Source organism: Lupinus angustifolius, unplaced genomic scaffold (assembly GCF_001865875.1).
Source record: "Lupinus angustifolius cultivar Tanjil unplaced genomic scaffold, LupAngTanjil_v1.0 Scaffold_260_5, whole genome shotgun sequence".
Lineage (NCBI taxonomy): Eukaryota > Viridiplantae > Streptophyta > Magnoliopsida > Fabales > Fabaceae > Lupinus > Lupinus angustifolius.
Window position 1 is genome coordinate 9954 of NW_017727380.1, and position 24411 is coordinate 34364.

At 33.3% G+C, this 24411-nt stretch overlaps 4 protein-coding genes across 4 annotated transcripts; 2 read left to right on the forward strand and 2 right to left on the reverse strand.

Moving 5' to 3' along the window:
* The first annotated feature begins 655 nt into the window (after positions 1 to 655).
* On the forward strand, positions 656 to 2847 carry LOC109340808 (60S ribosomal protein L19-3-like). Its single transcript, XM_019578549.1, has 5 exons — positions 656 to 807; positions 1237 to 1359; positions 2001 to 2314; positions 2463 to 2527; positions 2614 to 2847. Exons 1-5 carry the CDS (start codon positions 696 to 698, stop codon positions 2636 to 2638), a joined length of 639 nt encoding a protein of 212 aa, XP_019434094.1. The 5' UTR covers positions 656 to 695; the 3' UTR covers positions 2639 to 2847.
* Positions 2848 to 5051: 2204 nt separating this feature from the next.
* LOC109340807 (nicotinamide adenine dinucleotide transporter 1, chloroplastic-like) lies at positions 5052 to 10495 on the reverse strand. The gene is made up of 9 exons (XM_019578547.1): positions 10093 to 10495; positions 9446 to 9541; positions 8944 to 9053; positions 7256 to 7304; positions 7031 to 7140; positions 6543 to 6637; positions 6358 to 6446; positions 6182 to 6276; positions 5052 to 5619 (listed from the first exon to the last, which is right to left on the reverse strand). The coding sequence occupies exons 1-9, from the start codon at positions 10175 to 10177 to the stop codon at positions 5383 to 5385; spliced, it is 966 nt and encodes a 321-aa protein (XP_019434092.1). The 5' UTR covers positions 10178 to 10495; the 3' UTR covers positions 5052 to 5382.
* Positions 10496 to 14596: 4101 nt separating this feature from the next.
* Positions 14597 to 19143, forward strand: LOC109340805 (cellulose synthase-like protein D5). Its single transcript, XM_019578545.1, has 3 exons — positions 14597 to 15607; positions 16024 to 16828; positions 17190 to 19143. Exons 1-3 carry the CDS (start codon positions 14637 to 14639, stop codon positions 18960 to 18962), a joined length of 3549 nt encoding a protein of 1182 aa, XP_019434090.1. The 5' UTR covers positions 14597 to 14636; the 3' UTR covers positions 18963 to 19143.
* A 3283-nt stretch (positions 19144 to 22426) lies between these two features.
* On the reverse strand, positions 22427 to 23776 carry LOC109340806 (probable galacturonosyltransferase-like 6). Its single transcript, XM_019578546.1, has one exon. It carries the CDS (start codon positions 23616 to 23618, stop codon positions 22533 to 22535), a length of 1086 nt encoding a protein of 361 aa, XP_019434091.1. The 5' UTR covers positions 23619 to 23776; the 3' UTR covers positions 22427 to 22532.
* Positions 23777 to 24411: the final 635 nt, after the last annotated feature.

Sequence of the window (24411 nt, forward strand, 5' to 3'; positions counted from 1 at the left end):
ACATCATTCTAAAATAGAAGAGAGGAGTAAGGCATGATAATTTTTGGTCCCCTTTTATTATAGCCCTAATCCATTGCCCTGAATCCCACATGAAGAGGATGTATATAAAGAGCATATGGTTTTCAATGAATCAAATTTTGATATTCAATAAATTAAACTTGAATTAAAAATTGAGCTTATTAAATAAACAAAATAAACTTAAATTAAATATGATTTGACTTGTTAGGTTCTTGTACTGATTTGATTATATATAAAAATATATATACATGTATAGAATCATTAAATTTATATGATACATAAACACACAAACATATATAAAATATATACATATTTTCAAAATATTTTAATACTTATTATATAAATATACTTTTATATTAATATATGGATCTAATATATATTAAAATTAAATTTTCACATGAATCAATTTAAAAGTTTTATTTCTATTACATTTGTGCCTATATAATATATACATACATATAAAAAATTATTAAATCTCACTCCCAAATGTAAAAATAAATAAATAAATGTGAAACAAAGTAAGTTGCAATATTATTGGGCAAGTAATAAGGCCCTCACAAGTGTTGGGCTTAAGACAAATAAAAAGTGGTCCATCACACATAACACTAAAAACCCTAACTTTATATATCTCATAGCCGCAACATCTTCTTCTTCTTGTTCTATTTGTTAACACAAAAATGGTGTCACTGAAACTTCAGAAGAGGCTCGCTGCTAGCGTCCTCAAGTGTGGAAGAGGAAAAGTTTGGCTTGATCCCAATGAAGGAAATGAAATCTCCATGGCAAATTCTCGTATGCAACTTTTAACTCTCTTTTACATTATTTTTTTGTTTTTATGTTTTTGGATTTGTTTGATTCTCAAAAGAATAGTTTTTTGTTGTTATTGAAGAGGGCTCATATCATATAAATGGAATCTGCACATACAAAAAATCAATATTGTGTTTTTGTTATTATCCTTTTAATTTATACAAATCCTGTTTTTTAAAGGGTACTGGTTTGAATCTAGGTATATGATATTATTTACAAGCACACATGTTGTGGAGATATGAAAATTAAATCGAAAATGTAAACTTGGTTTGTGGGTATTAAAAAAATCGTTTTTTTCTTCAGAAAGAATTAGATTTAGTATATGTTGTTTTTATTTTTTTTAGGCATGAATACTTATGTTCTGCATTTGCAAGCACTGTTTGATTTGGTTTGGTTGATATTTTTCATTTGCAGGTCAAAACATAAGGAAGCTAGTGAAGGATGGGTTTATCATCAGGAAACCTACCAAGATTCACTCTCGCTCTCGTGCCCGTAGAATTAAGGAAGCCAAGAGGAAAGGACGTCATTCTGGATATGGTATTTATTCTTGCCAAACTTGATTAGCTTCATGTTGAATCGATTCGAAGTCATAACTTGGTAGTGCGAACGTTGGGACCTAATGCTTGGTTTTTGTGAGCTAATTGAAAAATTACGTGAAATGAGATGTGAGTAATTATGAAAATAATGTTAATATAAAAAGCACAAATCATAAATCGAAGGAGAGATACAATACTTTAAAGTTAACATGGCTTGTTGTAAACATAATCAATTGCTACCATTTATGTATTTTCTCGTATGTTTTTTTTTCTAGAAGTTACGGAAGTTTGAAAGTGTTCATGATGTATCTGACAATGATAGTGTGTCACAGACACTACAACAATTTTGAATTTTTTTACGGATGCAGCTACTATTCTGTTGTGTTTGTGCTTCATAGACTAATACCTATTTAAGTTGTGGTCTTAGACTCATCATCAGTTGTCGGTTCATTATGAAATGGCTAAAATATTTACCTGTAATTTGGATAGATTAGTGTAATAGTTTTGCTAAATAGCTTAGGCGATATAGTTGGTGTGAAGTTTATTTGAAACAAATTTCGGTGGGACATGAAACAAATTGCTTCATGGTGTAAGGGAGGATAATGTATGGTTGCTAACAGTGTTTTACTTGAATACTACTAGGTAAGCGTAAGGGTACAAGGGAAGCAAGACTTCCAACCAAAATCCTTTGGATGAGGAGGTTGCGTGTGCTGAGACGCTTGCTTCGCAAGTACCGAGAATCTAAGAAGATTGACAAGCACATGTACCATGACATGTACATGAAGGTTAAGGGTAATGTTTTCAAGAACAAGAGAGTTCTAATGGAAAGCATTCACAAGTCCAAGGCTGAAAAGGCCAGAGAGAAGACCTTGTCTGACCAGTTCGAGGCCAAACGTGCCAAGAACAAGGCAAGCAGGGAAAGGAAACATGCTCGCAGGGAGGAGCGTTTGGCACAAGTGAGTTCCATATTCTCTTCGGAATCTATTTAAATCTATATATAGTGAATTCATATTTTCCTAACCATTGCACCTGGGGATTTACTGCATTAGCAAGTATTAGTACGAAGAGTTTGACCTTTTCTCGTTCTCTTTGTAAAATGTTTAGGGTCCTGGTGAGAAGCCATCAGTTGCAGCCACTCCTGCACCAGTTACAGCATCACAGCCTGCCCAGTGAGTATTATAATCTATGCTTGTGCCCCATTTTTCGGCTCTCAAAATGATTATTGTCGTAGTCTAAACGGTTATTTTCTATGCAGAGCAACAAAGAAATCCAAGAAGTGAATCCAGAGACTAGCATCCTCAGTTACTGTTTTAAAGTAGTTTTGACAAGTCTCTTTATTTGCATAGACTCTGTTTTTCATTTTGGAAGTATTGAATTTATAATACTCCTTTTTGTTCTTGTGTTTTTATGCTTTTGGTATGAAGTTGAGAAATGTTGCAGAAATACCTGTTATCTTTTATAGTTATATGTTGTTGCCACTGAAATCTCATCCCAATTCTCAATTGTGGTAATTTGTTGTCTGGAAAAATAATTCTACCTAGTGTAAATAATAATTAGGAAAAAGTTTCTTGACAAAAACATCCTGCATTTTTTGGTCTTGGTATCCTCACCTTTTGGGGTAAGGAATTAATCTCTTTCATGGTGTGTGACTGTCCTTCCTAACAAGTGTTGCTCTTAGGAATCGAACCTTTGAACTTTTGGTTATCTTAGGATCTAGTAGGGTTTTGTACCCCTAGACTTGTTGGTAAAACATCCTAATTCAAGTAAAAGCCAATGAAAATAAATTGAGATAACTGTAATTTTTAGGTTAAGGAGATGTTTTGCAGGTTGATGGTTAAGTAAAAGTTAATTTGAATACTGATGTATTTGATACAGTTTTACTAAAATAATTTTTTAGATCCATATTACAAATTATATCAGAGTGTAAAATTATGGGGTGAAAAATAGAGTAATGGAAGAAAAGAGAATAAAATATTTTTTCATACAATGAGATAACTTATCTGCTTAAATACATTGATTGTTTGACATGTGTTGTATTTTTTCTTTTATAATACATTTTAAAATGAAAGCTTTCAGAGAGTGAAATAAAATACGTGTCAAATAATCAATGGAGTTAGCATACTAATTATGAAGAAATATTTTATTGTCTTTTAAAATACAGAAAATATATTGTTACTTAATGATAATATCATATGCAGAGACTTTATGGGTATTTGTTAACATATTTGATCTCCATTGTATCATATGTAGATGTAACTCATGTAAGTTATTTTTTTCGGTTTATTTGTGCAAAGTTAATAAATGATATTATGTCCACAAAAAGGGAAATTAGGAGAGGATGAGAATGTGATGTTCATAGCCACCTCTAAAACTTAAGGATGTATAGTGTTTCACTGTGACTAGTTTCGTTGGGAATTTACATTTTTTTTAAAACTTCATATGATTGGGTACAAGTATTATTTACTGCTTCTCTAATCTACGAAACTCAACATTGAAGAAGTTGGACATACTATGGTATCCTTTGATTGGTTTCTGGATGGTTTAAAAGGAAGGTCGAGTATACACTGTCCCACTTAATAGATTCTGGGGAGGGTAGATATATATAACTTGTCTTCACACACAAATAAATTATTGTTAAGATTTGAATCTATCACCTTTAAGTTACAAGGTAAATCATCTTAATATTACATCGAGAAAGCACTAGCTAGGGTGATCGATTATGGGAAACACAAAGTTTTTTATTTCTCCTCTCACTAAACCATAAGAGAATAATTTATCTCACATATTATAATCCCTTATCTTCACCTCTCATGATTGTCACCACTTGCATTTGTCATTGTTGTCTCTAACTACTACTATTGTCGCCATCACTACTACCGCCATTTCCCCATATTGCTACATTCGTTGTTGTTGTTGTCATTGTCACTCCCACTACACTACCAACATCATTGTTGCTACTATTATAGTTGCCGCCATCAACATTATTATTATTGTCGCCACCATTCTCCCCGTCATTAATCACCATTATCACTATCATTATCGTCGTCTATATTACCAGTGTTGTTGCTGCCAGTGCCACTATTGTCATGCTACCCACCGTCATTGTCATCTCCACCAAACCTACCACCGTCATTGTTATTATTGCCACCACCACTACCATCGTCACAATAATCACAACCTTTGTTCCTATCGTGTCAGTTACTACCACTGTTGTTACCACGACCATTATTAGAGTCACTAACAACAACACCAACGTGCATTTTAGGAACACCAAGAACTATCAAAATGGGTCAGATCTGATAGGCAAAGATCGGTGGAAAGGTATCAAAGGAACCAAAATGACTTGTACATAATTTTTACTGATTTGGAGAAGACATATAGTAAAATGTCAAGAGAGATATTGTGAAAAACTTTAAAGAAATATATTAAATTGTCTACATTTGAAAAATCATTGATATGTATAATATAATCAAAACCACTGTGAGAACACAAGATATGGTTTTAAAAAAAATTCTTATTGCCACAGGACTGCACCAAATGTTAACATTAAACTTTTACTTGTTTACATTAGTAATTTGCTTACTAAACATATTCACAATCCAGTGCCATAAGGAAAACCAAATCGCCAAAAATTCAAGTTGCAAATTTTACTTTTCTTGACTCTATTGTCAATGGGAGTTTAGTCATTGATTATGGCAGACAATGTTGAACATGATATGATTATTGACCAGTTTCCGAACAAAATAAGCAGCAAGACATTGTCAAACAACTTTATCATATTTATCGTCATCATCTCACTTGAATTTATAATCATCACCCAGTCTACCCACAATCACTGACTTTGCACAAGTTTGAAGAAGAAACCTGCCACAATTATGGCTGAAATAATGTGAGACACTACAATACATAAACTACTAAAAATCCCAAAGAATAGGATCTGCATTGCCAAGAGAATGATTTGCCCAGCTAAACTAGTATATATGATTTGGTATCTACTGCTACAGATGGCCACCATGACCAATCATCATAGAATATTAGGCTGTGGATCAGAAGGGAAAACCGACACCAGAAAACGGTGTATCATTTCAAAGCTGGTGAATGTGATAACGGCAGCCGGTGTTGTTCTCACAAGGTTCGTGGCACAACCTCGGTAAAAACCCGATATGCCTTCTTGTTGAAAAACCTTTCTAACGCAGTCAATCACACCTAGGTACCTTTTCTCTGAGTGGTGCCCTTGTTCTTGCAGTCTGGAACGTACAACCTGAAACAAAATACAAATATATTTGGAACTATCTAATGCTTCTATGCAAGAAGAATAGCAATAACTATAATGAATACATTAATCCTACACCAAATAATAGATATATGGCTTTCTAAGACTGCAATGAAAAAAAGGAAATGAAAGAAAAAAGAGTAAGCACAAAGTATTCAAGAAATAATGAAATACAGTGAAGACAACAATTTTCTACAATACTTTAACATCGAAAATGAATACTAGACCATTTTTGCATCAAATGATTGGCAAATCATTTCATTCACGGGTCTAGGGAACTAGAATTGCAAGAAACTACTCCATCAATGTCAATGTCATTTCCTTTATAAGTGTCATTTTTTCAGAATTTTTTTGATTGTAAATCATTGTTATTCTGAAAGTTCAAGACAGTATTAATAATAATGGAGTAATGTGGGAAAAGGAATTGAGAATAGCATGATAAAAACAATGTTTTTTTTAAAACAAAAAAAAATGATTTCCTTGGTTTGTGTAACATAGGAAGGCACTTATAAGGAATTGAGGGAGTAAGTTAATCATTTCCACAACATACCTCATGAGGATATGTCAAAGTGGATGCAAAAATTTTGGAGACTGATGAGGCAATTGCAACATCACGTGCACCAAGTTTATCCACTGCTGAGTCATCTGAAACAAAACAATGATAGCACAAATTAACAACCAAAACTTTCTACAGTTTACAGAGAAGCGGGGAAGGCGTAAAATTACCTTGATTTGCCAAATAAAATTTTATTGTCTCGTATGTTGGAAACTGGATCGCAACATGACTGATACCCGCCAAAGCAGGTACAAGGCCACTGTTTATGGTAAAGAATATCTCATTAGATTATCAAGTGTAGTGCCATATACATTGACCATCCTGTTGCCTTCATAATAAGAAAGTAAACACCGACCTGTATAGCCCCCGGATTCCCTCCTCATGTGCAATTCTCCTCAATGCAGATAGTGTGCTCCTATATGGCACAACACCAGTTCTCATTCCCTGGGTCTGCATTTAAAAAAGGAAGCAACTTTTACTGCAGAACACACATGCACTGCTGACAGGTAACATTTAAAAAAACAGTTCTTTTCCTCTACGATTTTAATGCTTAATATATGCAAAATGAAGTTCATATGTACACATATGAAGGAAGTTGGTATACTTATTACTTAACAGTGTAATTTCTTTAAAATATCATATCCCTGTGTCATAAATGAATAACATGATCTGATAGAGGTTGTCATCTTGCGCGGATGTCATACGGGAATCCAACAAAGTCAAATTAACATTCTAATTAAGCAGTAGTACATAGCAATAATTATTTAATTAACCCAAGCATTATGACAATCATATGTGATAATCTGCTAGCATAAAATAGTCACGTGAGCATGAGAAACACACTTGGAGTCTAGTCTTGACAACCCAAAGTGGATTTGTAAACATGGTAGTAGCAGCTCCAGCACCAGAAGCAGCTATCATATTAGCTCCAACAGGAAGATGATGGCTTCCATCTGCATGCATACCATAGCTATTAAAATTAGTTTATCTACATGTATGGGGGAAGAATAAACACAGAAAGTTGGCAACTTAAAAATGAAACTCATAAGTAATCAAGAATGAACTGACCATCAGAATGAAGAAGGCTCTTCAGATGCTCATACATAGTAAAATAAACCTGTAAGTTTACAAACGATACAAATTAGAATACTTACTAACAGAACAGAACAGTCATCTGATTTCAAAAAGAATGTAGAGATTTCTGCAGGCCAATAAATAAAGTATCCAAGAGTAAGGTAAATTGGTTAGGAAACAAGAAAATACAATAGGCAAAGGCATAAAAATCAAAAGGTTTTACTATTTTGGCTTTAAAAATAATGTTACGGCTGACTGTAACACATAGCTCTGCAATGTCATAACTATCAAGATTTATTAAGGTTAGTCTGTAGTCAACTAGATTTACACTTATAATTTAGTCAATATTATATTATTTAAGCCCCGAGCTATGTTGTTTTACTTTTTTGGTTGGTGTCTTAAAGCCCAGTATTTAAATCTTCTCCATGTATGTGACATATCTGTAGGCCATTCATTAATTTATTTGACTTAATTAGTTTTTTAATTTTGTTTACTAGTAGCAGGAAGTTTAACTTGAGCCTGAAGTTGTAAAGCATTTGGTCCCCAAGTTCCAAGCTCTGTTGTACAAAATGCTAGGCAGTAAAGTGCCAAGAGTATACAATAAGTTTGTCAAAGATGAGAATGTTGTGTTGGATGAGTAACTATACAAGAAAATATGAGAATGTTGTGTTGGATGGGCAACTACACAAGAAAAAATAAGATTAAGAATTAATGTATTATAAGGAAAGTAGGGGTGTAAACTATTGACGAAACGATGATAGAATCATGTCTAAAATATGATTTGGACATGTACGAATAAAATGAATAGAAGCCCCAGTTACAGGAGTTGACCAGATGAAGAATGACCACGTCATTAAAGGGAGAGAATAGAAAACCATTTGAAAGGATTTAGACCTGAACGGCCTAGTGGGAAAAGGTGTTGATTGAAGGGAAATTTCTTTGACAGTGGAAGATATTTGAGGGTTTTATAATGTTGATATACTCTACTCATCTTCATTTTGTTTTTCCTAATTATAAGACTTCGGAAACTTCATTTTTTGTTTTCTATCATTGTACCTTCTATTCCTCCTCTAATAAATTCTATTTTCAGCGCACATACACGTTCTATTCATCATCCTCATAGGTTATTGCTCTACCCAAGTATATCTATAGGGGCAAGAGCAACTGAAGTCCAATCTTTGTGAATAAATCATAAAATGCTCATAACTTTAACTCAACAAAGAAAAATGAAATTTGCTAATAATTGAGCTAATAGCTAGATATTACATAGAGACAATCCCAACACATGGTTTTCACAAAAATCATAGGGTTTGTTCGCGAGTAAGGTTTTGGAGGGGAAGGAGGGGAAATGGGAGGCTTCAGAGTCATTTCACAAGTGTATTTCAGGCTCTGAAGCCTTCCATTTCCCTTCCTTCCCCTCCAAAACTCAACTCACAAATAGTTTCTAAGAGTCTTGTGTACATCAATCTTCTACAAGAGTGGTCTAGGTATCATAGATAATTAGATATATCACATTGCCAAATTGAAGATAGAATAAGAAAGTTGTAAAATATTTGATGGAAGGTAATAAATGTACGACGATTCTATTTGTTGTATATTTAATCTAAAATTGATAGAATACAAACAGGCATTTACAAGGAGCAAAAAATCACTTGCTTAAAAATAATGAGTTAAGAACTCACCGCCCAATTTGGAAGTAAAGCAAGCACAGTAGGAGCAAGCCCACGGTACATACCACGTAATCCCTCTTTGCGAAATATTTGTTCCAAACTACCTACTATTACACTGCCAACTGACAAAAAACACCCAATCCGCCAAAATTGCAGCATTCAGTTTCAGTAGTCCTACTAACTGACAAACATAAATCTATAAACACAGTTAAAAGTTAAAACACTTAAAGTAAATAAAAGATTTAATGACAAGCTTTTTGCATTACCTACATGGTAATTCTCAATTGGCTTGTTCTTTAGACAAAAACTAAATATGGGGGAATTACCTTAACCACCCCTGAGGTTGAGTTTAATTATATTTGACACTTCTCGTTTCAAAAGCCACACTCAGTGTAATTTCAATGTGGGCGAGTAGAGTTTAGCTTTCAAAACAAGGTGCCGGTTGCACAAGGAAAACCAATGTAATTTCCCATATACATCATATATATTGAAGAAGCAGAAAGAGTATATAAACCTTTAACACTTGCATTAGGGAGCTGGGGCGCCCCATGGACCTGTAACCTAGTTTTGATAACATCTAAAGGACACACAAACGTAGCAGCAATAACTCCTGCATCATTCAATTATTTGAAATAATTAAACACTGCGAAATGAATCAGACGCACAATAATTTTAGAGCCTGACACAATGGTAAAGTTGTTGTTTAGTAACCATGAGGTCGCAGTTTCAAATCCTGGAAACAGCTTCTCCGTTACGGCGTAAGGCTGTGTACCCTCCTAAGACCCCACAAAGTGGAGCCTCGTGCAATGGACCACCTTTTTATTATATATGCACGGTCAGTGTAATCATATGTAAAATTTTGTAGTTTAATATATATAGCTACATTCATAATTATATGTATTATTTTCATTCAAAAGTTAATTGTGGATGATGCATTGACGTTTTAAATAAACCCTTACACTCATACAAACTATATCCTCATAATTTTATATACATACACGAACTATAAATTAAATATGTAAACCGGATTATCGCACTTTCCCGGATTTAAACACATGACCTCCAGATCACAGGGCAATCATCCTTACCGCGCCGAGGCTCGCCCTATACACGTATTATAAATAAAATAATAAAATAAAAAGAATGAAAGAAATGAATTACCGGCGGATGCACCGGCGGCGGCATTAAAAAGGAGACCCTTGGGAATGAAATTAGGGGCGGCGGAATGAGAATCGGAGGCCGGCATAGTTAGAGAAAGAATGAATCGAACAAAGTTTGTTAGTTTTTGTTGTTGTATCAAAGTGTTGAGTGAAGGAAGAGTCCTCTTCTATGGAGAGGGCGGCGATGGTGGCGGAGAAACAGAATGGCATGGCCTGAGATTGGGTGACGGAGCCACGGAGGAGTCTCGTCCGTTCGATCGAGACCGGAGCTGTTTTAACGGATAAGATTAGGGTTTGATCAAAGATGAAATCTGAGACGGAGAGAGAGAAGAAGGAAGAAGGTTAAGCTATGCTTTGATTAATTCTTTATCACCAAACCACAAATATCTTCACCACCTTCTTATTGGCCTATGTGGGTCCCGTATTTAGGAAAGAACATAAGTAATAATTTCATATAAGGGAATTAGTTGAAAATAATGAATTGGTTAGATTTAGTAAAATATATAAGTAATTATAACTATTATGCAACAAGTGATGGATGGGAAATTGTTTAAATTGATAAATATTATAAACTGAAAATTAGTTAAAAAATATTATATTTTTTTACTTATAATTAAGAATAGGATTACTAATTTATCATTACCAACTTTCAACTCAATTCATATTTTTTTATTTGTACTTTGTTATATATCGGGACTAGTCAACCCTAATCGACCATTAAGAATCAGATCAATAATCAAATAGATGAAATTGGTCAATACGACTGTTGATCATACTTGGAAACTCGGTTTAGCTTGGGAAAGGTATGACATCAACATGAATAGTGGAAGTTCACATCCACACGATAAATATAGTCCAAATCCACATCAATGTTATTTTGAGAAAATATAAAGTCATGTCGTCTATAATGATTTAGGACCATCCTTAGAGTGCAAATCACTATACTCCAATATAAATATGTGAAACTGTCTTTAAGAAAAACATTTATATTTTTATTATATTTTCTTTCTCTAAAACATACACTTGTAGTGAGTTTATTGTCAAATTTTTTTTTAGGTAATCACTCAAAGTCGAATCTTACCCATATTCAAATATAGGAAAAATAAATTCTGACTACCTCTCTCTCCAACCGAAGAACATCTATATTTATACTATTTTGAAGGGTGAATAAGTCATTTACTCTTGAGTTGTATACTGAATGTGAGTTTAGTTCTTTATGCTACTAGTTACAATTTTCTAATGTTTTTCATATTAGTTTTGAATTGTTAAATGTCACTAATATTATTAGTTACTCAATGATATGACGATGTCTAGGCTTAATCCAAAGTGTAGGCCAGAGGGGAAATCGCATATTGACCATAACTTTTATATAATTGTGAGGCCACACCACGATCCAATCACGTTTTGGTAATATTATATAATTTTTTTTTTTTTTTGCATATATATATATAAATCACCTTCATTTATATTCATACATTATTTTAATTACGTCCCCATATAAGAGTCAATATGATTTTTTGAGCAAAGAAAAGTGATGAATAAAATTAAGTTTTAAAAATGTAGTATATTTTGGAGATTAATCAAAATAATATAACAGTCAATATTTTTTTATTATTTTTTGTTCGTAAAATACATCAATAATTATAAGGAAATATTCTTTAAAGTACTATTGTATTACGTACGCGTAATAATGAACAAAAATAAGTCAAGATATATTGATTCGTATACTATTTGGACTTCTCTTCGTACATCTATTGTTCCACAGTTCGTGTCACTGTATGTGTCTGTCATGAGCTTATGATTGGTCAAAAAATACTTTATAATTAAATTTTAACTTTAATATATTTTTCTCATCAATCACAAGTCTATGACACACACAATTTGTGGAAAAAAAAATGTGAACCCCACAATATATCATATTTTGTTTAACTTAATTACATTTATCATTTTTTTTTATAGTTTACATTTATCTCTTCTACAAGATAGTCAATGTAATATATAAATATATAAGTTAGAAAATTTGTATATGTATAAAAAATGAATACATAGTTTATATAATTTCAATAAAACTTATCAACAAAAGTTTAATGAGAATATGATGAGATTCCAAATGTGATTTATTATTGTAGAAATATGGAGTACATTTCAACAACTCAATGTTTTTCAGATCACAATCATTAATATTTTTGTTTTTACAAACACCTCATATATTAGTAACTATTTATATCAATACTTTTTAATTAATATATTTGTTATTACAAACAACTCAACTAGAAATATTTTGAATCTTAATATTTATGTCAACATCTATATGAAAATAATTGTTGGACTTATTAATACATATCCACATATCACATTTAATAGTGTTTGTTTCACTTAACGTTATTGATTTTCTTCTGCGAGTATTGAATTTCCTAACTCCCTAGACACTCATATAAAATGAGAAAATTAATATTTGATAACCTATCATTTTTCAATAACTATTTTATTTTATCTTTTTAAGGAACACCTCAAGGATGCTAGTTAACATCTTTAAAAAATAAAAATAATTGAAATAGAAAAAATAAATCATTCCTCATTTGTTATTTAGTACGTGATAGTTATCTTTTGAGATTTTCTTTTTAATTTTATCCTTAATGCTTTATTTTCAGTTGTACATTTTTAATCCGTTACGTATAATAATGTGAAACTAAATTAGTACTACCATGATACTACTCTGCCTTATTTATTAGTCTCAGATTACCCAATGAAATCAATGAGGCCAGCTCAACTGTGAGTTTTCACCATGGCCTGATTAATTTTTTTAATGTTATATCATGTGTATCCTCCTAATTAATGAGTCTAAGATCATATTAATTCTTTTTGAAAGGGAAATATACTAATTAAGTATATTTATGGCTTTAAGCTGGAAAAAATATCTCAGTATTTTTTTTGTTTTTAATGTCTATCCACGCACTGGAGATAATCTTGTCCGAACTGAAAATATTCATTAGTAGGTGGGGTTAACTCCCCTAAGCGCATATAGTATTTTTTCCATCCACAAGACTCAAACCTAAGACATTGCTTAAGAAAAATCAAATATGTATCATTTGAATCAACACTCGTTTGAGAAATTGTTATATATGATTTAAAAAAAAAACAAATAAACGAAGGTAATTGACTGAAGGAATGACAAAAATTCAAAACTTTCTAATAAAATTTCGATATATATTTAATATTTTTATGAAAATTGTATTCTTTAAAATATATTTGTTTCTTATAGAGATATCTACACACTTCCAATGTAAAAATTATACAATCAATATATCATTTATTATTCATTTAATATATATAAAGACAAAATATGGTGTAACTTCTACCATGATGTAATTTCACTTCATGTTTTGCCTTTAACATTATTTAATATTTACAAAAAAACTATATAATTATACATAACCACCACCAACACATTAATTAACTATATCTTTCGCATTTAATTGAGCATTATCATAAATACAAAAAAAATATAATATAATGTACATTGAACACAATAAATATATTCTAATTCTAAAAAATAAAATATATAAAAATTAAATATATAATATCATGCAATATTGTGCGGCATGCACGAAGTACCTGTAAACACTAGTATATTGTGATACTTTATGATATACTTTATGATGATTCTAAGAGGATTTAGTATAAGGATATAACACTACTTATATATATGAATTTAATATGTATACACTTACAGTGTAAATGTTTTTTACACTGTCAGTCAATTATCTACAATTGATTTATTAACCTCCATTGACTCTCAAACAAAAGTAATACAAATCAATGGTGAATGATGTGCTGACAATGTAAAAAACTGTACACTTTCAGTGCATAGATTTTAAACTCTATATATATATATGAATGACGTGTGATGCAGTAATAATGTATCAAACTCATACAATTTTGGTGCATACATCTATCTCTATACAGACAATATAAGAGTTTTTACACTGTCACTATATTATCTACTTCGTATTATTAACTGTTAAATAAAAGTAATACAAATGAATAATAAATTGACTATATATAAGTGTTTACATTAGAAATATAATGTATAGATATTACATTCCTAATCAAACGGTGATGGTTCAAGTGCTACATACTTAATTCCACTTATATAATGTCTCAGGTTGTCATGATCCACTAAAAAAAATTAATCTTACATACATGTAAATATTTTCAACTAAATATATGTGAGAAAACAAAACAACATATTACATTCCTTATTTTAAAATTCACAAAGTCAAATAACTACGGAACAAATCCCTAGAATCCATAATCAATGATCCATATCCACGTACCGTTGCATCTAAATCCAGACACACTTCTCATTCAAAATCAAATTTCGGACCGTTGCTTTTGCTCCTATCCTAAGTTACTTCCACTTCTTATTCCAACTTCCTCATTCTTCTCACTTCACTTCTTCACTTCACACTTTCCTTATATAGCTTCTTCTCTTTCAGTTTCTATTTTTATTTTTTCCTCATTCATTTGTTGCTATTCATTAAAATGGTGATAAAAACAATCTCTTCTCCTTCTCCCTCGTCTCCGGTTACTATAACCGTGTCGTCCGGAGAAGGAAACAGAGACACGAGACTATTAAATAGTCCCGTGCCTCGCGCTTCCTTCTCCGGAAATTCTAATTCTCCTCTTAGAAGAAGAGTCTCTAGTGGCGGAGTTAGAGGTAGCAACAACTATTTCAATTCTTCTATGTCGAAAGAAGATACATCAACAACACCAACAACATTGGAAGAAGAAATGAATTCAGAATATGTAACATACACTGTTCATATTCCTCCTACCCCTGATCGACAACCATTAACAACCTCACAAACTAGCCTCAATGATGAAAATGACAAGAACAATAGTAACAAAAGCTACATCTCAGGTACAATTTTCACTGGGGGTTTCAATTCTGTGACTCGAGGACACGTAATTGAATCTTCGATGGAGCGCGACGAGGAGCCGTTGAAATCAGTGCTTGTTTGTGGGATAAAAGGGTGTGATGAGGTTGCAATTGAAGGAGGAAGGTGTAATGGTGTTTGTGAATGTGGGCTTAAGATTTGCAGGGATTGTTATTTGGAATGTTGTGGTGGAAAAAATAATGGTGTAAGTGGAAAGTGTCCTGGTTGTAAAGAGCCTTACAATTACGCGAGCGAAGATGATGAGGATGATGACGATGAAGAGCGAGTTTCCGAGGCCGGAGATCAGGCCTTGCCATTGCATTCAATGGCAGAGTTCAAAATGGATAAGAGGCTTTCGGTTGTTAAGTCCTTTAAGGCACAGAATCATCCACCTGATTTTGATCATACTCGTTGGCTCTTTGAAACTAAGGGTACTTATGGCTATGGAAATGCTGTGTGGCCTAAAGATGGATATGGTGCTAATGGATTCGAAGAGCCACCCGATTTCGGAGAAAAAGCTAGGAGGCCCTTGACCAGGAAGGTTGGAGTTTCAGTTGCAATTATCAGTCCATATAGGTAATCTTTATTTGTGTTTTGCTTTTGCTTAAGCTGTATTATGTTGCACACAGTTACTAGCTTTGCTTATCAACATTGCCTTATAAACAATAATGTTCTTAGGATTAGTATTATTACTCATAAAATAATAGTTGTAGTTTCTTAGCAAAACCCTTGAATTTTGTTTCTTTAAGTAAATTCTGTAGTTGGACTGTTTTGCATTATAAACAATCTTGTGTGTTACTTATACAAGTTGTGACTTTAGCAAATTTGATATGAGTTCTAACTTCTAATAAATGTATTCAGTTTATCTTCTTACTTATTATACCTTGATATTTTATTCCCATTGTAAAATCTATAGTGTAAGTATTCTTCTGGATTTATTTTAAACAATGATGTTTGATATGAATTCTAATGTGGTATTGAATTTTGTTCAGGTTACTTATTCTGATGCGTCTTGTTGCGCTGGGATTATTTCTTACATGGAGGATTAGACATCCCAACCATGAAGCAATGTGGCTGTGGGGAATGTCCATAACTTGTGAACTTTGGTTTGCATTTTCTTGGCTACTTGATCAGCTCCCTAAGCTCTGTCCTGTGAACAGAGTCACTGATCTCTCTGTTCTGAAAGAGCGGTTTGAGTCCCCAAATCTTCGTAACCCGAAAGGGAGGTCTGATCTTCCGGGAATTGATGTTTTTGTATCCACAGCAGACCCTGAAAAGGAGCCTCCTCTTGTCACTGCAAACACTATTCTTTCGATCCTTGCAGTTGATTATCCGGTGGAAAAGGTTGCTTGTTACTTGTCTGATGATGGTGGAGCTCTGTTGACATTTGAAGCTCTTGCTGAGACTGCTAGCTTTGCAAGAGTATGGGTTCCTTTCTGTAGAAAGCACCAAATAGAGCCTAGAAATCCTGAAGCATATTTTGGGCAGAAGCGCGATTTTCTCAAGAACAAGGTCCGGCTAGACTTTGTGAGGGAAAGGAGAAGGGTTAAGAGGGAATATGATGAATTCAAAGTGAGGATAAATTCCTTACCTGAATCCATAAGGAGAAGATCCGATGCTTACAACGCTCATGAGGAGTTAAGAGCTATGAAGAAACAAATCGAAAATGGCTCCATTGTCTCTGAACCCATCAAGGCTCCTAAAGCAACATGGATGTCTGATGGTTCTCATTGGCCAGGAACATGGGCATCAGCAGAACCAGACCACTCTAGGGGGGACCATGCTGGCATAATTCAGGTATTGTTTTCTATATATATATGCTATTTAGTAATTGAATACTTTATATAATTGTAAATATGATATCTAGTAATTGTATATGATGCTGCTGGCATAATAGGTATATGTGATACTTTCTTAGCACATGTAATTGAATTATAGAGTACAACTTGCAAGCCTCAAGCATGTTCGGTTTTGATTATTTCTTCGTGTTGTATATGTGTTTGTATATATGATATGTAGTTGCTGTATATATGCTTGTATGGCATAAATATAATAGCTACATATGACACATTTTTTGCACTTCATCAGTACTATCAAATATTGTGTTCCATATGTTATGTAGTAATTGAATGATGTCGATTTTTCAATTATAACGCAGGCAATGTTAGCTCCTCCAAATGTGGAACCTGAATTTGGTGCTGAAGTTGATGCAGACAACTTGATTGACACAACAGATGTTGATGTTAGATTGCCAATGCTTGTTTATGTGTCACGAGAGAAGAGGCCTGGATATGATCACAACAAGAAAGCAGGAGCAATGAATGCTCTTGTTCGCACTAGTGCTATCATGTCCAATGGACCGTTCATTCTAAATCTTGATTGTGATCATTACATCTATAACTCCTTGGCTATGAGGGAAGGTATGTGCTTTATGCTTGACCGGGGTGGTGATAGGATATGTTATGTTCAGTTCCCTCAGAGGTTCGAAGGCATTGACCCCAGTGATCGATATGCAAACCACAATACGGTATTCTTTGATGTGAGCATGAGAGCTCTTGATGGCTTACAAGGCCCAATGTATGTTGGAACTGGTTGCATATTCAGAAGAACAGCTCTCTATGGGTTTAGTCCTCCTAGAGCTACAGAACATCATGGTTGGCTTGGCAGGAGAAAAATTAAGTTGTTTTTGAGAAAACCTAAGGTGTCAAAGAAGCAAGAAGATGAAGTAGTTGTACCAATCAATGTTGACCACAACGATGATGATGCTGATATTGAGTCCTTGCTTCTTCCCAAAAGATTTGGCAATTCTACTTCTCTTGCTGCATCCATTCCGGTAGCGGAATACCAGGGAAGGTTGCTTCAAGATTTGCAAGGAAAGGGAACACAAGGAAGGCCTGCAGGTTCTCTTGCTGTACCTAGAGAACCATTAGATGCTGCTACTGTTGCAGAGGCAATAAGTGTTATATCTTGTTTCTATGAGGATAAAACTGAGTGGGGCAAAAGAGTTGGGTGGATATATGGTTCTGTTACTGAAGATGTGGTGACAGGTTATAGAATGCACAATAGAGGGTGGAGATCTGTGTATTGTGTGACCAAAAGGGATGCTTTTAGAGGAACAGCTCCAATCAATTTGACTGATAGGCTCCACCAAGTGCTTCGATGGGCGACAGGATCGGTTGAGATCTTCTTCTCAAGGAACAATGCGCTTTTGGCTAGTCCTAGAATGAAGTTCTTACAAAGGGTGGCATACTTCAATGTTGGAATGTACCCTTTCACTTCAATGTTTCTCATTCTATATTGCTTTCTGCCTGCAGTATCCTTAATTTCCGGGCAATTTATAGTCTCAACCCTGAGTGCAACTTTTCTAGTGTTCTTGCTAGGCATTACTATCACACTTTGCTTGCTCGCATTGCTTGAGATCAAGTGGTCAGGAATCACTTTACACGATTGGTGGCGAAACGAACAGTTCTGGTTAATTGGTGGAACAAGTGCTCATCCTGCTGCAGTTTTACAAGGATTGTTGAAGGTTATAGCTGGAGTAGACATCTCATTCACCCTGACATCAAAGTCAGGCACTCCAGAAGACGGAGATGAAGAATTCGCCGATCTTTATGTGGTAAAGTGGAGCTTCCTAATGATCCCTCCAATTACAATCATGATGGTGAATGTGATTGCTATTGCTGTGGGAGTAGCAAGGACTTTGTATAGCCCCTTTCCACAATGGAGCAAACTTGTAGGAGGGGTGTTCTTTAGTTTCTGGGTATTATGCCATCTTTTCCCTTTTGCAAAGGGGTTGATGGGAAAAAGAGGGAAGGTTCCAACTATAGTCTATGTTTGGTCTGGTTTGCTCTCAATTATTATCTCTTTGCTTTGGGTTTACATAAGCCCTCCTTCTGGAAGACAAAATTACATGAATTTTCAGTTCCCTTAGTTTGAGGAAAGATGAATTTCCTGCCTCATCTATCTATCTATCTAGTATTGTTCTAAGGGTGAGCCTCGATGCAACAGTGAGGTTTACGGCTATGTACATCTATCTATTCTCCCTAAACAACATGCTCGTGTAATATACCGCCCTTTTATTTATCTTGTGTAGTGGCACACTAGATCATGTGTGTCCACTGGAAAAAAAATTATATTGAAGTTGCAAATTTGTTGCTGTAGTCATTAGTTTACTGTTAATATCAATATATTGATTTATATACTCTTGTGTCAACCTTCTGAAGGCTTAATATTTTGTCTATGCACCTTGTTAGACTAGATTATCATGTATACTATTTTCACACTCCTCATTAAGGATTGTAACTACATAGAGTGTAATATTTATACATCATTAATATATAAATTTGAGTGTAATATCTTTACATTTTATATAAAAGATTTATATAAGCTCATCATTTAACATTCATTAGACACCACACCACCATCATATCGCTTCGTGTATATCTTCTTTGTATATGGTCTATGTTTGGTGTCTTAGAAGTTAGAATGAAATTGTTACATAATTTAAAAAATGATTTTTTTTAATTCTATTTACATTCCCATACTGATATCTTGGAATGCAAATGATGCATTCAATTCTGGCAGCCTGGAATGTTTATATTTTCTTTCTAAAAAAAAGTAAAGTTCCACAAATGTATAAATAAAATAAATTTATATTAAATAATATAGAGAATATATATAAGTTTTATAAAGATGGCTATATATATTTAAAGAAATAAAAAATGTTCGATATTTCAAAGTTAGGACTGTTTTCCAACTGCAGTCTAGGTGCAAGTATATATATTAAAGCATACCAAGTGGATTAATAATTTTTTTTAAATGAATGGCACTTATTATCATACTGATTATAGTATATAGTGTTATAATATTTCAAGTGATGATTCAGTAATTAAATTACACATCATATATACAATTAACATAATAAAATTATAAATATCATTTGCAATATATAACTCAATTATTGATGAAATGGTTCAATGACTCATCATGTTATAAACAATTACCTCATTCAAGGTTTGAGTTTTTAGCATGTCATTTTAAAAAAAATGTGAAATTATTTTAAAACCAGTTTTGACCTATACGGTACAATATGGTTTGAGGAACAATTTTCATTTTTGATCAGTTTTAATTAATTTAATTATATGTCTTATTTAAGTGTTATATCACGTCAATATGAGACCATTTTATTGGTTTTCTAGTTAAATTGATTGATAAGATAATTTATTTATAACTATGTTCGAAGAGAATGATTTTTGGAAGAATGAGAATAGGGAGAGTATATGAGATTTGAGGAGCTTGTCTGAATAGAAAAAGAATAATTATGAGAGGGAAAATAGTGTTACGGGTAATATAGATTTAAAAAAATGCTAATTTTAAATTTGGGTTAAAAAAAGGGTCTCACATAAGCATCAATGATATCACGACCCTCTTCTCATCCCATAGAAGAAGAAATGTAACCATATTGAACATGGTATTTTCAACTCCTAAAATTAATTCTTTGCTTTAAATAGTAGTTTTATGCGAATGTTTTGTTATTTCTCTCCTAACAAATCAAATTATCATTATTTATTAATTTTTATTATTTATGTTTAACAAATTTCAAGAAAATTATAAAAAATAATACAATTAAATGTTGTCATAACCTTGCTGATATTAAAACTACAAATAATCTTTCCATAATGTCAGATTGAATCACAAAATAGGCAAAGGAATTTTATTTATATGATTATATATTGACAAAATTTATATATTATCTATATTTAAAAAATTGTATAAAAAACAATGAAAAGTGGAGCAGCATAAATCCAATGTAAGAAAAAACAGAACATAGAGAATTTGCCAGCTATGCATGCGGTTCATAGGACAAAAAATGAAAGTGAGACCCAACACAAATGACGCAGAGTGCAGAAGATAGATCACAAAAAATGTTCCACCGCTGCCACCTAAGTATGTTTTCCTCCGATTACCACGAATATGACATTGCTGACAAACTCAATCTAAAGACTCATACAATTGTTTTCATCCCAAACTGAGAAAAAGATATATACATAGACAATATAAAATATTTTTAAATAAAAATAATATAAATGAATGATAATTAAATATGTATAATATTTTAAATTATTGGTACATAAATTTTACATTATGTCAAATTTTGATAAAGCAGCTTGCAACATTCGATGCCCCATGTACAACTAGGATATCCACCAAGCAGCAACATACGTGTCCTCCACTTTCTGCTGCTTGTATTAACTTCAAATAAATACTACTATTTAACACTTCACCTTTTCTATCAGTATACCATTTAATTAACACTCCCACTTCCCAACACCAAAATTTAACAAGATTATCGTATCTCTTCTTCATGAGTAATTTATTTTGATGTGTGACTATTACTTTTAACGGGTTTCTTTAAAGAATGTAACTTTTGACTTTTTAATCTATTTGAGGATTGGGTAACAATTTATATCATAATATCAATGTGGTGTTGGTGGGCCACCATTCTAAAGTAACACTAGTTGTTCGCCAATTTCATTCATGGGCTGAGAAGAAATTCTCGAGAATCAAACTACAGAGGCTGACAGCAAACAGAACACTAATAAATCCTCCAGTAGTAGTTGAAGTAATTTAATTGAATGGGTTTATACTTTATAGAAAGTACGATAAAGGTTTTTGAGCTTAAAAAGAAACACTAGTTGCAGTAATTGTTTTGAATGGGTTTATAGAAAAAGCACAATAATGGTTCAAACCTAAATGCTATTTGATACTAAAATGTCTCACATTCTCACATAGGTACTGCAACAACAAATTGGAAGATCTACTTTTTCTTCTTCTTTTCCCATCTTTTAGTTTCAGTGGAGCAGGAATCACATACTCCTAATAGACTAGAATAGAAAATACATATCACAAATTGCAGAATTAGATTAGAATAACAAATGACAGTCAAAATAACACACTACTTCGCCCTAAAAATTCTCTGGAAAGTATTAATTTGATCCATAATTGAGATTCTTGAACCCAAAATTGAGAATTTTCATTTTTGTAAAGATCAAAATAAATTGGAAAGCGTTACTTCAAGTAGAAATCCAATCCAATTAGTGGTCTAATCACAGTAAAACATTATAACAGAAAATAAATCAATACCACAAAAATTATATGAAATGAACACATTAAATCATAGATTTTAAACTGTGGTAACAATGGCAGTTCCAATTATTGCAATAGGAGACAATTACTAACAAAAAGCACAACCAATGAAACAGCCACAGCTAAAAAACCTACCAAAACTACACACTCTAGTTTAACAGTGAAACTTGTATAAACAAACATCTCCAGTTTGTGTCGACAGGTATTTTAAATTGTCGTCGCAGTTATGTTTATCGCAATTGTTCGAAAGAAAGTACAACTGACGATAATGTCATTGCAGAAACTCCCGAAACACTTCTGAATTAAACCACTGAACAAAAGTGAGTGAAAAAAGGGAAATTTACCTGCTGTTACTTCATGAGTAACTGTGTCCGTACAAATCATACTGAGCCCAAAGAGAATCAAGAGGACAAGGCCGTTTAGAATCGAGTCTGAACCACGGCTTTGCACTACCAGACCAATGCAATAAACTAACCGGACCCGGGTGCAAATCTCTACAGTTACCTCTAACATTATCCCCACCCAACCCATGCTGGTTCCACCTATGCTCAATTGGTGCCACGTGTCCAGCAAAAACAAGCAGAAACGGTGGCAATGAACCAAGTTCATAAATCCTATCACTTTTTTGAATCTCCATCCATTTCTCAATCCTCTTAGTATAATTCTCCTTCCTCCATTTAAACAAATCCAACACCATCACTCCGGTGTTAAAATAACACGGCCTCCGCCCCTTAAATGTTCCGGCGAGCCTCGTATTCGACCAAAACGACGTCGTGAAGTAGTTACTGAAATTCGCATGGCAATATTCCGGAACTCCGATAACCCTAGAATCCAAATTGTAACTCCATAGTTTCGATATATCATCAACTACAACCAAATCGGAGTCTAAATAAATCACTCTGTTAACGCAATCTTCAAGAATTTCAGCTAAGTAATTTCTTGCATAATTCAGAGGCTGTTCTAATGCTTGTCTCAGTGAAGTTGAGATTAGATTCTTCACAATTTCTGGATTGAACGAATAGACTTTGAATTTCAACTCTGGAAATGTGGATTCAACCAAAGACTCTAGGTTTGAATTTTTTGCATTGGAAATGATGAAGTGAAAGAAAATGCTGTTAGGGCATAAAGAACGTTGTAAGATTGAATTAACGGCTGCGATTGAACCACGAAGATATTCGAAATCGAGAGTTATTGCGATATGAACTAAGAAAGGGTCACAAACAGTTGAATTTTGTTCACCTGAGATCGGAATTGAACTGCATTGATCGGAATTACGGAACGGAGAAGATTTCCGAAACGAGAAACGGTTGATTTTGGTTTTGGTGAGTAACGGAGAGGATCGAATTGCTTCAGCGGGATGAAAGGATTGAAGAGAAGGAGAAAGAATAATCATGAACATTGCGAAGGAGAAAAACCCAGAGAATTTCATAATCCACAACATTGTTATTATTATTGAAACGGTGCGTATAAGGGTTCTGTTACTGTTTCTGAATTGTGTTTCTGTGTGGCAGAGAGAATAATGTTGGGAAGGGAAAGGAAGAAGAGTGAGGAGTGTGGTACGGAATAGAGAGAAGGAGCTGTTTTTGTTTTGCACTACTATTTTACTGATCGGAAATGAAGTGCACAGTCTCAACACTTAGTTATTGGCATTTACGAGGGTGACATGAAGTTTGTTTTTGAGCAATTAGTCTGATGTGATGTTCAAAAAAATGTAAAAAACTAAATCAAATCAATATTGTAAAACCCGAACTGAACATCAAACATGAAGATATATTGTATTAGGTTTAAAATAGTTGGACTAAAAAATTTTCGATTCAAAGAGGTCTAACCTCTCATTTGGTTAAGATTATAAACCAGAGATGTTTTCAAATCCGGTCAGCGATCGAACTGGTTGGACCGCCTCTTCCAGTCAGGTAATAATAACACTGAATGAAATGACAACTATATCATTCTATTTATAATTGTAATGACATTTTTATCATTGAAACTATGGATGGAAACGAGCTGAACCGAGTTGATTCAGAGCTTAGCTCGATTCAACTCGATAAAGATTGACTCAGCTCGAAACTCGACTAGAGTTCGATATGATTTAAATTTTTAGTTCGAGTTCGGATCGGTTAAAGTTCACGAACTGTTCGATTCGGTTCGAGTGGTTCATTTGAACAACTCAAATAACCAATTAAATTTTGGAAAATACTATAGAAGGTTATATATATAAATATAATGTTGATTAT

Excerpts from the sequence above, each read along its gene's own strand:
- LOC109340807 (XM_019578547.1), bottom strand. The coding sequence starts at position 10,177 with ATGCCGGCCTCCGATTCTCATTCCGCCGCCCCTAATTTCATTCCCAAG. Across the intron at positions 7,141-7,255 it reads GAGCCTTCTTCATTCTGATG|ATGGAAGCCATCATCTTCCT; the intron begins GTCAGTTCATTC and ends GTATGCATGCAG. Across the intron at positions 6,277-6,357 it reads ATTTTATTTGGCAAATCAAG|ATGACTCAGCAGTGGATAAA; the intron begins GTAATTTTACGC and ends GTTTTGTTTCAG.
- LOC109340808 (XM_019578549.1), top strand. The coding sequence starts at position 696 with ATGGTGTCACTGAAACTTCAGAAGAGGCTCGCTGCTAGCGTCCTCAAG. Across the intron at positions 1,360-2,000 it reads AGGACGTCATTCTGGATATG|GTAAGCGTAAGGGTACAAGG; the intron begins GTATTTATTCTT and ends GAATACTACTAG. Across the intron at positions 2,528-2,613 it reads ACAGCATCACAGCCTGCCCA|AGCAACAAAGAAATCCAAGA; the intron begins GTGAGTATTATA and ends TTTTCTATGCAG.
- LOC109340806 (XM_019578546.1), bottom strand. The coding sequence starts at position 23,618 with ATGTTGTGGATTATGAAATTCTCTGGGTTTTTCTCCTTCGCAATGTTC.
- LOC109340805 (XM_019578545.1), top strand. The coding sequence starts at position 14,637 with ATGGTGATAAAAACAATCTCTTCTCCTTCTCCCTCGTCTCCGGTTACT. Across the intron at positions 15,608-16,023 it reads GCAATTATCAGTCCATATAG|GTTACTTATTCTGATGCGTC; the intron begins GTAATCTTTATT and ends AATTTTGTTCAG. Across the intron at positions 16,829-17,189 it reads ACCATGCTGGCATAATTCAG|GCAATGTTAGCTCCTCCAAA; the intron begins GTATTGTTTTCT and ends ATTATAACGCAG.